At 36.3% G+C, this 12,825-nt stretch overlaps 1 protein-coding gene across 2 annotated transcripts in view; it reads right to left on the bottom strand.

Annotated features, from left to right (window-relative positions):
- LOC133524102 (uncharacterized) overlaps window positions 1-12,825 on the bottom strand; it is a 111,130-nt gene that overhangs the window by 60,574 nt on the left and 37,731 nt on the right. Inside the window, exon 2 of one of the 2 annotated variants that reach the window (XM_061859947.1) lies at window positions 1,358-1,495. The exons of the other annotated variant lie outside the window; for it this stretch is intronic. Coding sequence (XP_061715931.1) covers window positions 1,492-1,495 — 4 coding nt within the window. The 3' untranslated portion in view covers window positions 1,358-1,491. Of the gene's footprint in view, window positions 1-1,357; window positions 1,496-12,825 lie in introns of those variants that run through there. 2 annotated transcript variants of the gene reach the window in all.

Here is a 12,825-nt window from a genome sequence, read left to right as displayed (position 1 = left end):
TACTTTTAAAATCTAATTTAATAGTGTATTATACCCTATTTCTTAATGGAAGAGCGGGGTCTCCCGACACAAGTATTGTTATACTTCATGGGAGATTCCAGCCCTTTATGTTTCGTGTATTATAAGTTAAGCCAAATTAACTATTTTGTATTTGTATTTTGTACTAACTCAGTTGCACTTGTTATGTAATAGGGATCACTTTTATGTACCCACCCAATTTTATCGAATTCTGACGGAAAAAGCACTCGTGTGAGAGTTCTTCAGTATGGTATAACTTACTCGTACATACCTAATACACCTATTCACCTCGCAGAATGTAACTAGAGGGTTAAAAATACCCTGTAGTGTAGCTACTTGGGTGAAAGCAATACGTTTTGCATTGCGATTCATATCAAAATGAGATGAAATATAAATCAATTTTGAATGAATTTCGAATGCCGTCTCTTACCGCATATTGCAGGCCCGATCTGTACTGTGACTCACTCCACTACGGAAGTTGTAAATCATAATTCACATATGTAAGCTAACAATACGAACGTACCATGTATATAGCTAGATTGGAGTGCATCCGTAAATGAAGCGCGTTAGATTTTCAACCGGGTTCGACTTCTAATTTAGTTTAGAGGGGCATAAAGTCAGAAAATTGGAAGGCGACAAAACATATGGCACGCCGTGACTTAGATATACAGCATATAGGAATTACAAAAGTACTCCAAATTTAAACTGAATCTTTCACTTTCAATCCGGAGGTCGTGGGTTCAAATCCTGGCTCGTACCAATGAGTTTTTCGGAACTTATGTACGAAATGTCATTTGAGATTTACCACTAGCTTTTCGGTGAAGGAAAACATCGTGAGGAAACCTGCATACATCTGCGAAGAAATTCAAAGGTGTATGTGAAGTCCCCAATCCGCATTGAGCTAGCGTGGGGACTATAGCCCGAGCCCTCTTGTACATGAGAGGAGGCCTGTGCCCAGCAGGGGGACGTAAGTATATAGGCTGAATTATTATTATTATTTAAGGCCATGAATACAGGAATATAAACTTTACTTGATGTTAAATATTTTTAACCATTAATATGTTCTCACTACTGAGGTGAAAAGTTGTATGTGTCACACGAGAGCAAAGTTATTTTACATCTCGTGTTTTTGAGTCCCTCGCTACGCTCAAGATTCTAACTAAAATCAACACTTGCAGAAAAACTATAACGTTCCTCTCTTGTTACACAAATAACTATTGTTTGTTCGGTAAATGAAAACAAGTTTCAAAATTTGTATTTAAAGTTAATTCTTTTAATGTAAAAAACCATCTCTTAAAATATCGGTAAGTAATATGTTAGCACCTTATATTAGTAAAGTATACGCAGTGAAGTTATATAAAAGTGTGTAAAAAAGCAACGGTATTTTATTGCAATTCAATTTCAAATCTTGTCAACTTACCCATAGTTGATATGATCGAATTGGGGTACGAGCTTGGAGGGTACGTACAGTACTTACCTGTAAAGATAACAAAGAAAATTAGATAATGATATTCGATATGAAATATGTATTTAATATAATTAGAACATGACACTACGCAGTGTACGGTGTCAACCGGAGATAAAGGCCTGAAAGGGATAGCGGACGACCGCTTCCCCAGACACACGTAGACCCCATTATCATTAGGAGCGAAAAACATACAAATGTTTAAAAGTTCCTAACTCTTATAATAATTTAAAAATCAAACGAACGGTTGATATACATGAAATTGGGAAAAAATATTTTCTTTAATCTTAATATCCAGTCCAGAGATGAAAGCGGTCACGTAATTTCATCCCCTTTCGTCTTAACAAGAATTTCGCGTTTCTTAATAATTTTAATTTCAACAGTTTTCTACCTCTTAAACTTGCATTGTCCACTTTCATGAGCAGGGTATATCACTCAATTGTTCAGGCGCGCTCATCTCGCACATTGTTCTGAGCAGTAATTTAGGCACTGTTTAGAGAACAAGAGAGAATAGAGATAGACAACATCATTCGTGACAAGAACATCGGTTTTGTTAGACAGTGAGCATTCTGTACATATACATACAGAATGTGTGTGTGTTTGTCGTGATGTGTGTATTACCTATTCTATGCCTTAAGAGGGAGCGTATGTAGTTGATGTCATCCACAATGACGCGCAGATTGGTCAAATGTAACCTTTAATGTCATGACAACACGAGTTAAGGTACGCTTCTTCGTGAATGACACGATCTATAGATAGCCATAAAATTAAAAGGAAACAAAAGATATGGCGCGCCACGCGAAATTTGCGATGAAAGATTTTGCTACCGCGTGGGTTTTTAACTTTTTACCTTTTATCACAATTACTGAGAATATGTATACCTATGTTTAAAATTTAGCTCGTCAGATCCCTCGACTATATGACTAGCTACTTTATGCTAAAATTATACTGTTATGTATGGTACCTATGCAGGGCAACGATATAAGAAAAATTAAAAATGAAAATTAGAAATTTTCGGGATTTTTTCCTATTAAGCATACTTTAATCTTTTAATATAGTCTAGTTTCCGTATGAAATTTTTCATCGCATTTACCCTTGATTAAAACGTGTAAACGTTCAATATAAAAACTACAATAGCCCCCTCTTAAGTTAGGTCAGATGTATGGACACGGACAGTGAAGTTAAGTAATAGGGTCCTATAGTAGGGTTAGTAATATGGGCCAGGGTAGGATAATAGGGATCCGCTGGGTAGGAAACTCTAGAAAGGGAAATATAGTACTGAATATGTATTAAAAGGTAAACCTGGTACGTGTGCCCTTTTTTGCACGTAATTTTGCATATAGTTTATGGTTAGGAGTGTGATTTAGACTTTTTATACCAGAAAAAGGATCCTAAAATGAAACCCGAGGGAAATGTCAAATATTCTATACATTATACGCGGGCAAACCCTGCTTTTAGTTAGCAGTTTTCTTTACATTGTTACAATTGAACAAACTTTCTTTCAATGCAATAAATAATTAATGAAAACAATAAACTTTTCTAAGCGTTCTCTAAAAGTTATTTTATTTGCTGAAACTTTACCTATTCATCAAGTAATCGCATTGGGAAAAGAAAAACGAAACGAGTCAATAGAAAGCGGCCAGAAAGTTGCTAGAATGTACGCTTTTAGCGATTCTCTGTGAGCCATTTTCTAAGTTAAAGTACTAGATGCAGGCATGCTTTATGTTTTAAGTACTATTGTTAGGTAATGGAGGTTCTGGGCAAGTGGGCAATTTTCTAGAGTGCAAATGTTGCGTGACTTTGGTGTTCGCGTTGAGATATCCTAAAGGTAAATTAGGCGGTACGTTTGATCCAGTTTCTAAAAGAAAAGTGAACAAAATTTCCCATTGTTTCAGGCGGAGAAATAGTTATTTGTTTTGCAAGGGGGCAAAGTTGTTGTTTAACCGCTCGTGCAAGCAAAAGATTCCAAATTGAACCACGAGCGTAGCGAGTGGTTCGAGAAGTGGAATTTTGAGCGTTGCGAGGGTTTCAATGCACGAGGGTTAAACAAACTTTGCCTCCGAGTGAAACACAAAAATTTTCACCACACCAATACGAGGAAACTACTAACTATGAAATAACAAAAGAATCAAATAAAATCAAATCCAAATAAATGTAATAAAAAAATAATCATTCAAAATTATCATCTAAAAGTCTTCTACTAGCTAAGATAAGGAAACCACTCAAAATTTGCATCTGATTACTTTGCCCCACATGCATGTGGATAAAATGCAACATTCTCATTCGTTTTGAACAATCAAGAGGGTCTTGTTGGTGTGGTGAAAAAATATTTACATTCAACTCGCTTGAGAAATGAAAATTTAACTAATTGACAAAAAGTTAAAATTGAAACATGCTACATGCACTAATATGGTAGAGTGACAGAGATGACTACGCCACGCTACGGAGCGTTAACGATTGGCATGTTGGCTACGCGGGCGACAAGATTCAGCGGCCCTAAGAGAGTGTCGCTGCAGGCAGCTTACATACTCGTAATAATGAAATAATGTGCGTATTTATTTACGTAGCCGGGAGTTTTCAGAAAATAGTGTATCCAATTAGAGTGAGTTGTTAAGACAAGTTAATCACTGTTAGTTTTGTGATGATAATTACGCATTAAGTTTCAATAAAAATTTGGTTTAATATATAAATTTAATTCTCGTAATGTCTTAATTGGGTACACTATTTTCTGAAAATTCCCAGGTACATATACGAGTATATAATAGGCAAATAAATTTTAATACCATAAAATATAAATACCAAAACAATCTTTTTTAGCATTTCTGTGGTAAAATCGTTCATAAATGTGAAATCTTTTCTTCCTGTCAAAGTCTGTCGTCGAAGAGTCTCCTTGCCATTAATACACAGTACATTACGATACAAGTGAGAAAAATAGGAAATTCGCACATGTATCGTACAACGTTTTACGGTACGTATGGCCCTTTAAATTTTCGACATAGTTACCTAATGTGCTAACTATCGTACTAATACGATAAAGTAGCACCATATATATGTACTGTAAAATAAATATAGTATTAGTACCACTGAAAATTTGACAACCTGTCTGGCCTAGTGGGTAGTGACCCTGCCTATGAAGCCGATGGTCCTGGGTTAAATGCTGGAAAGGGCATTTATTTGTGTGATGAACTCAGATATATTTTCCTGACTCATCGGTATTTTCTATATATTTAAATATTTATACATTACATGTATCATTGTCGAAGTACCCACAATACAATCCTTATTGAGCTTACTGTGGGACTTAGTCACTTTATGTGATAATGTCCTATAATGTTTATTTTATTTTATTTAAAAGCCGCAACATGGCGAGCCTATAACACGAGTTTCCCGTTAAGTAGCGGAAATGCTTCGTAAGGGCAAAACGACAACGTGTCGTGATTAACGCTGAATGGGATAAATACGCTTTGCGTTTGCTAGCATAAAAAGCTGAATCCCTTGTAGTAGTAGCAGCCATAAACAAATAATCTTGCTTCCCGAGGCAGTGACCTTGTGTTGCAGTGCGTTATCGACCGCCCCCTGCGCTTCCTGCCCCTGCCGGGCGAGCCCAGACATCGTGACGTACGTTCGGATGCTGCCGGGAGGCCAATTCAAACTAACATTTTGACATCGAAATTATGTCATTTTTGTTCTCATTCGCCCTTGCGTCACGCTCGCGCCAATACATGTAGATATGGAGAAGTACGAGTGAAATGCACGCGTGACTGATAAGTGATAACTACTTAAATATTATCATTTAGATATCATTTTGAAGTCAAAGTGTACGATCGAATTAGCCTCCAGGTCATACAGTTCTAAATGGGGTTGGCCGATTGAAGTATTTTACAGATGGCGCTAGCATAAGTTTTACCTGTCAACACTACGAATTGTACCCGAAAGAAAACAAATTTTAAACAGATTTACAATGTAAAGAAAGGAAGCAACAGGCGGCATAGTGTGAAATGCTTGTTTTGGAAATGGAATTTTTATAAAACGGTTATTATTTTCGTAGTCGACATCTAGCATCGAGTAGCGGAATTATCAGTATAGTTGTTAGATTTGTAGCTGGCCCCCAACGGCTTATACTTTGTCTATTGTTAACTAAAACGGCGCGTGCCACTCGATGCTAGATGTCGACTACGAAAATAATAAGCGTTTTGGTAACAAAACTGATATACCTATATGCACTAGTTTAAGTCCCAAAACTTAGCTACCTACTAGAAAATCACCTCAAAACTTCTTTGCCAACCATCTGAGCTAAGTGGCAGACCTTTTTGTTTTATCTGTTGGATAAAGCTGACAGATATCGCTTTACGACAAGACCTGATCGTTGTATTTTCTTTGCCAAATTATAATCTGACCTATGTCAGTTGTCAGTTATTATATGACAGTTGTCGTGTTGTTGTTATATGTATGGCCCATATTTAGTCCAGGTATATAGTCCAGTTCCTTAATCAAAGTAAAACGAATTCGATTTTTTTTTCGAAACAAGTGTAAATTCCTATGAAAATCTACTTAATATCGAAGTCATTTTCATACTCAAATAATCTGCAACGTTTGCTTATACTGTTGGTATACATAAGTGTTTATGAAATTCTGTTATAATTATTTGTCATTTTTTTGAAAACAACTCGAATATCACTGCCTCAGCGCGTATTTTACCTAACAACGCCGAAACGTAATAGCGCACTTAAGTTAAAAAAACTAGTAGCGCACTTAAGTACGAGGAAAAGGTTCAAACGCAACACCTCCGATTCGAAAGTATAATGCCTCAACCACACTTTGTAATAAGTAGAGAAACACTAAATTTAAAACATTGTCTCATGTAAATAAATTCCTTCGTTTTCTAATTATCAATGAATTCTTTAAAAAAAATGTTAATGACATTGTAATGAAATGTAAGAATGGTAATCACCTTTAATGTATGTATGGAAATGTATGGTATGCCGGTATAATGTATTCTTCACTTCACCTTTTCTACGGCCTTGGATATATTGCAGAATTTAACAATGGTATGAATTCCACGCGTACGTCAAAAATTACATGCTGGTGGTTATTTACAATATCCGCAAAGCTGATTAAATAATGTAAATTATTTTTCGGATAATATAATTTGCGACGGCTTTTAATTCTGATTTAAAGTGTAATTATTGAGCGTTTTGGTGATTTGTTAAGAACCGACATTTTTACATATAGGTGTTAAAGTACCTTGATATATTTTTAAACCTCGTTTAAATATAACGTATCTTTGTTTTTTGTTAAATTACGGCATAATTACATCGGGTCGGATGTATTTCTTTTCAGAGACATATAAGTCGTAACCTCATTTTAATTTCCTTATAGAAATACTCTTAGGTACTTATATTTCAATGCACCGTGAAAATTTGTGCCCTTATTTGAATTCCGTTTGTTTACACTTGTCAGGAATAATATTCAATTTCTTCAACATTTGCAATTCAGGAATAAATTTAGCATTTATCATCAAAAACGAGCCGCGGCAAAATATTACATGTTATAAAACAAATTGATGGCGTCTCGCAAATCCCTCCATCGCGGAGTGAAAACCTCCATTTGTAGAGATATCTATCATTCCGGACTTTCCGTATAGATGCGTTGTATACATGTATACAGCGGGTCAAAAAAATTGTGGTTCTAGCAAAGCAAAGTCTCCGAATGGTGTATATGCCAGGTAATTCAATTCAATCTTTGGGTAATAAGGGCAATAAGGCTCTATGGATATTGTTGATAAAAGTGGGATTCACGTGGGATCGAAATAATGTTTTAGGTTATATGTCCATACATTTCAGTCTCAAAATTATAGCCTCTAGAGCCCTAGCTTGACACGGTTAGAGGTAGAGAAGTTGTAAAAAGTGTGTGCTGTTCGGTAGTTTTAGTAGTGATAGCAGTCTTTACAAATAGAGCCACCCCACACTAGCGTCTCCCGAGCGTCGACGTCTGGTCGACTCTATGGCTGCTGCACGAGGCAACGTTGGAGCAACTGCGCAGCGACGCCATTTTCCATAGCCCTGACTTGACGCCGACGCTCAAAAGACGCTAGTGTAGGTGGCCCATAGCCAAGATGGATTGCCGGGTGTTGACTAAAGAATTACTGCATAATAATCTATCAATATTACACTTTAAACAAAATTAATGAGAAAAAAAAAACAAAAAAAAACAAGAAGTCTTCACTATTATGTAGTTAACCCGGAAATCCTACGTTAGGTATATAATTTGTACATAAAATGCTAAAAAACAACCTACATAAACACCTTAATGTGAGCGAAAAATGTACAGGGAGCTCCGAAATTGCATGGAGATATTATGAATGAATTCATTGATAAAGTCGCCATGCAGTTTTACGGCTGATGGTACGTCTCTTGACTTTAAGGGCGGTTTCAGAGTAGCGTTTTATACGAGCGTACGCCCATAGACCAAATGTAGGGAAAAGTAACGCCCGCGTAAACTCGTAAAAACCAAATGTAGGGAAAGGTAACGCGCGTATAAGCTCGTACCGCCGAAACGACCGTATACGTGCTTAAAAATATGCTAGTCTGGACCCGCCCTAACCTAGTGCATACTATATAAGTAGAGAGTAAAGCATCTTAAAAGTACCATTAGCAACCGCCCGTCTACACCGCAAGCTATAACTCTCGCTCTCGCCTAAGGGAGATGAATGGGACAGCATAAAAGTCACTCGAGCGAGAACGACGTATCCGACATATGTTTTGTAAAAAGAAAATAAAGATAAGTTTACGATTTTGCACTTTATTTCAAACTCTATTTGAAATATTCGAAAAATTTACCTATACATACAAATACTAAATAAGCGCTTTTAATTAAGAAATGCTTCTTAAAGCGGTGTCTATGGGTCTGCAACTATATAATTAAAACAAAGTAATCCGTGTAACCTAACTTTGCAATTCGAGACTCGTGGTTAAAATTCGGTACGCGTAACGTAACGCTTGAAATTAACTGAATTAAGTATTTTTATAACTTATTTAACAGTACCTACAGCTCAAAGCCAATCAAGCAATTAAATGAACACAAATAGTTTATCTATCTTTAAATCAGAAATTTTTGCGAAATACTGGAAATATCCCTTCAAAATCTACAAGGTGCTAATGACTAAAATATCACATAACAAGGTTTTATTCCGAATTGGATGGCCAAATTTAGTAGCTGAAAATCAGAAAGCCTTGAACTAGTTTAGATAGACTTTAACAGTATATGGCCGGCATGCACTTTGAATGAAAAGGGCACATGAAACTAATAGGGATTAACCGGGAGTGTTACCATTGGTCGCGCAAATGCCATCGAATCGAGTCCTTGAACAAACCATTTGTAATGTGACTCCGTGATCCGTAACAACTATAAGCTTGTTGAGAGAGCTCTTATATTGGTTTCCATGAACTTTAGACCCCCGCACGTTTGTCAGGCGCCAGGCATGATACCGAACTGAACAAGAACGGGCTTTTTTGGGGAAATGTGAAATCCTAAAGGCATTTTGATGGAAACGCATTTTGAAGGGTCCTTTCCTGAAAGTGTTTTGTAAAATACTACGTAGGTAAATTCAGCATAAAAGGGAGGACGACAAAATATATAAGAAATAAAAACTTATTCCATATTCATTAAAATTTCGTGATAGTTCAATCTGAAAAAAAAAAACAAAAGTAAGTACATATATGTGAACTCCCCAATCTCCATTGGTAGAGAGGAGGCCGAAGATTAATGTGCTGTTAATATGCCTAAGTAAGACGTAGTTTTGCATATGATGATAACGATATACTGATTATAAAGTATCGTACTCGTATGACGACGATAAAATTATTAACACGCATGTCAGTTTATTTATCTCGATGCTCTATAATTTATAAATTACTTAAGACGGAAGACTTATTGCCAATTGCCATAACGCAAGACAGCAAGAAATTGAATATTAACTCGATTTAAACTCGTGAAATTAGATTTGCATGTAAATAAACTGAACCTCATGGTAACGCACTAGTCAACCGTGGTTTATTTTTGTTCGAATTAATTTAAATCATACATAGCTATTCAGTAACTGTCGCCTTGCTGAAAAATATAGATTATGAGTATAGCTAATTACAATTACATTTTATTAAGTTCACTTAACAAGAGGTCTGATTCGAAGAATGAGACACGATAACGATAAGTTCTGGTTTAGTTAAGTTCTCATTTAGATAATCGTTTGTATGTCAATGTCGTATAATTGATAGAAGCAGCTCGATTCGGGCAACCAATGTCACTTTGACGTTAGAAATATCGTAGATAGATCTTATTGGGATCACAGCGGAATCGAAATAAACGTCAATTTTGACATGGCGTTTAGGTATAGATCTTTTAAGATCTTTCCAAGATCTTTAACATGTCTTAATAATTCTTCGAATCGGGCCGAAGGGCAATGTATGTATCCCTTTCGGGTATAAAGGTGTACACCGATAGTTAAATCACGTAAACATTAATAGGTATATGCCGTTTTTAAGCCATAAGAATCGACCTTATTGATATATACGAAATACCCTTTGTCTGAAATATGGAAAATAAACCTGTGATCCTGTACCTACCAACACATATATTAGGTATGCGGATATTATAGACCGACACGATATATTTTATTTTATTTTATGTTATGTTATATTATGAGGCAATTGTGAAGCTTCTGAGTTATAGGTTGTTCCTGTTTGAGCATCAAACTGGATGCCTTTTTCATCTTTATTAAAAAGTACACACTGATATTATCACCTTAAAAGTCTGATTGCTATCAATAACGTCAAACAAGATAAGATATCAGAGCATTGCGCTGACACTCGCAAATAAGTACTACATTTCACGCTTCCGTATACGCCCCTCTATTGTTTACTAATGTAAATCACAAAAAGTTAACCCTAAAATGTCACAAGTGTCCTATTTCGAGGAGTCACAATCAGCTGTTGCGCGCGGCGTTGCCAGCTCGCGGCGGGCGATCGACCGCTCGGCGTGCGGCGCCCATTCAAAATTACTCGTCTTGGAGGTACTAGAGTAGTAAAGCTTTTGAGTCGTGAAATACAGATAATGTGTATTCTCTTTGCTTTGACATTGTCACGAAGGCTGTAGAGGGTTAAATTAGAACTTTCACATAGGTCAAACGTGATTGTGCCAACTAAAAATGTAGTCTAGTGATGAGCCATGTGAAAAAAATTACAATTAGATGTAACCAACCCCTATGTGTCTGAAAGGATTAGGATTTCTTTTCGGATAACAAAGGTGAAATTAGGTACATAGGATAAATGCGATTTACAGCGAAAATTTATTTTACTAATCATAGGAGAAAAACCTTGCTCTACCAATAGTTACATTTACTTATCTAGATTCCAAATATCCATATAAGAAAATGTAATTATCCAATAACAATAAATATAGTTTATAGAAACTTAATACTTGATGGCTTTATGTTTTGAATGAGACCTTTTAGACAACCATTAACCGTTACCTAACAGTGCGGAGGTGACAAAGAATATCAAGATTTATGGCATAAAATGAAGGTTTGTCTTCAGCTGTAGACGGGTTAATGGCTCGTGAAGTAGTGATTGATAGTCAAGTTGACGCCATCGGCAGTACCTATAGTATATAATATTTAGGTTAGGTAGTAAAAATTTGCCTTTTCAGCCGCAGCCGCGGCAGCATGTTTCCATTTTTATCGCCTCTCACTATGCCTGTCACTTTCGCACTTACATACTTGTTAGAACGTGACAGGCGATAAAAATACGACCATGCTACCGCCGCAGTTCCTTTTCCTTTGTACCTGCAGTCCTGCAGGGGAATGTATCCAATTTGTGGATATTTTCGACATGCATGACTGTGACAACAATACAAAGGCATCTTTTTGTGGGACTTGGATAGGAGCCGAGGTCAATTTAATGTTCGTGAATAGAGTGTACTTTACTTTAAGGAAAATAATTATGTTTTTTTTACTTCAATAGAAACAATAAGTAAGATACCTTGGTAAGCGTTGCAGTAAGTATTGCTATAGTATAAAGTGGTTTTGGTTTTATAGATATTTACCATTTTCAAAATTACTCCGCTTTCTAAGTTACCCGAAAGTACCTTACCTATTTTTTAAACGACTTCAAAAAGGAGTAGCTTATCAATTCGATGTTTTTTATTTTATTTTTTGTATGTATGGCTTAGCACCGATTTCAAACGTATCAGTTGCTAGCGCATATAAAAAGGGATGATATTTTATTTTATACTTTTTGAAGTCGGTTTTACCTTTTTTTGTAAAATTAATAATTTAATAATTTTTAAGTTCATCCCCTGTAAAGTCTGTTTACACATTCTAATTCTGCATAATCATACTTAGTTATTGTTTTTCAGCATTACGATCCTGAAGCGCGGGATCGCTTGTATCGTAAACCACGTGGGTGAACGCTCTGCCCTGCCCTGTACCTGAACCTTCTGACGTAATTTTATATGAATCTACATTTAGTGAATTATCCAATTTGTAACAGGTAGTCGTTGCTACTGGAAAAATCCCTGAATATGGACTAAAGTTATCGTTTTTCAACATACACCGCCTGGTAATGGACTTAAGTATTAGGTAAGCACGTAGGTAAACGATCTCTAGGGATTGCCTTGTTAAGGATATTGCACTCGGCTGAACCTTCTGACGCGATCTCGTGATGTAATTTAGAAATGATATGACAGATATTTATTTCAGGACAAGCCCGTGGGTAAGTCAAGTAGGTTTTAGTATTACGTAATGATACTTAGTAAATTAAACGATTTATCTAATAGTGAGATGTTATGTGCATAAAAGGGGTAAGCGCCCTGCAGAAACGCGTCTGCATTTGTGCTTTCGTTTTACATTTGTTTATACAGGATGTAACAAAAATAGATCCGTTTAAGGGCATATTCGTATCATGTTCTGAGGGCCTACCGCGAACCACGCTCGACGTGTTGCCTCCCTGTCACACTTAAGTACGAATTTACAAGTGGGAGAGAGAGGTAACACGTCGAACGTGTTTCGAGGTAGGCCCTCTAATTAGGAAAAAGTAAAAGAATTTTTTTTTTACGCGAAAACGTTTTAATTTTTGTATGGAAGGTTGGCCGTCTTGGACGACCAGCACCAGAAAAAAAATTAGCCCCCTATTTTTCCTTACTATTTTTGTCACATTCTGTATTTCGTATTGAATGGTATGAAAGGAGCATGACCCGTACTGAACCTCGCTGACGTAAACCTGTCGAGGCGAATGACATTTTGTAAATGGACCGATTTATGTAATACTCTATCCAATTGGTTACAGTGC

The sequence above is a fragment of the Cydia pomonella genome, chromosome 13 (genome assembly GCF_033807575.1).
Source record: "Cydia pomonella isolate Wapato2018A chromosome 13, ilCydPomo1, whole genome shotgun sequence".
Taxonomy (NCBI): Eukaryota; Metazoa; Arthropoda; class Insecta; order Lepidoptera; family Tortricidae; genus Cydia; species Cydia pomonella.
The sequence above is the reverse complement of the archived record's forward strand: the minus strand, read 5'-3'. Positions and strand labels throughout refer to the sequence as shown.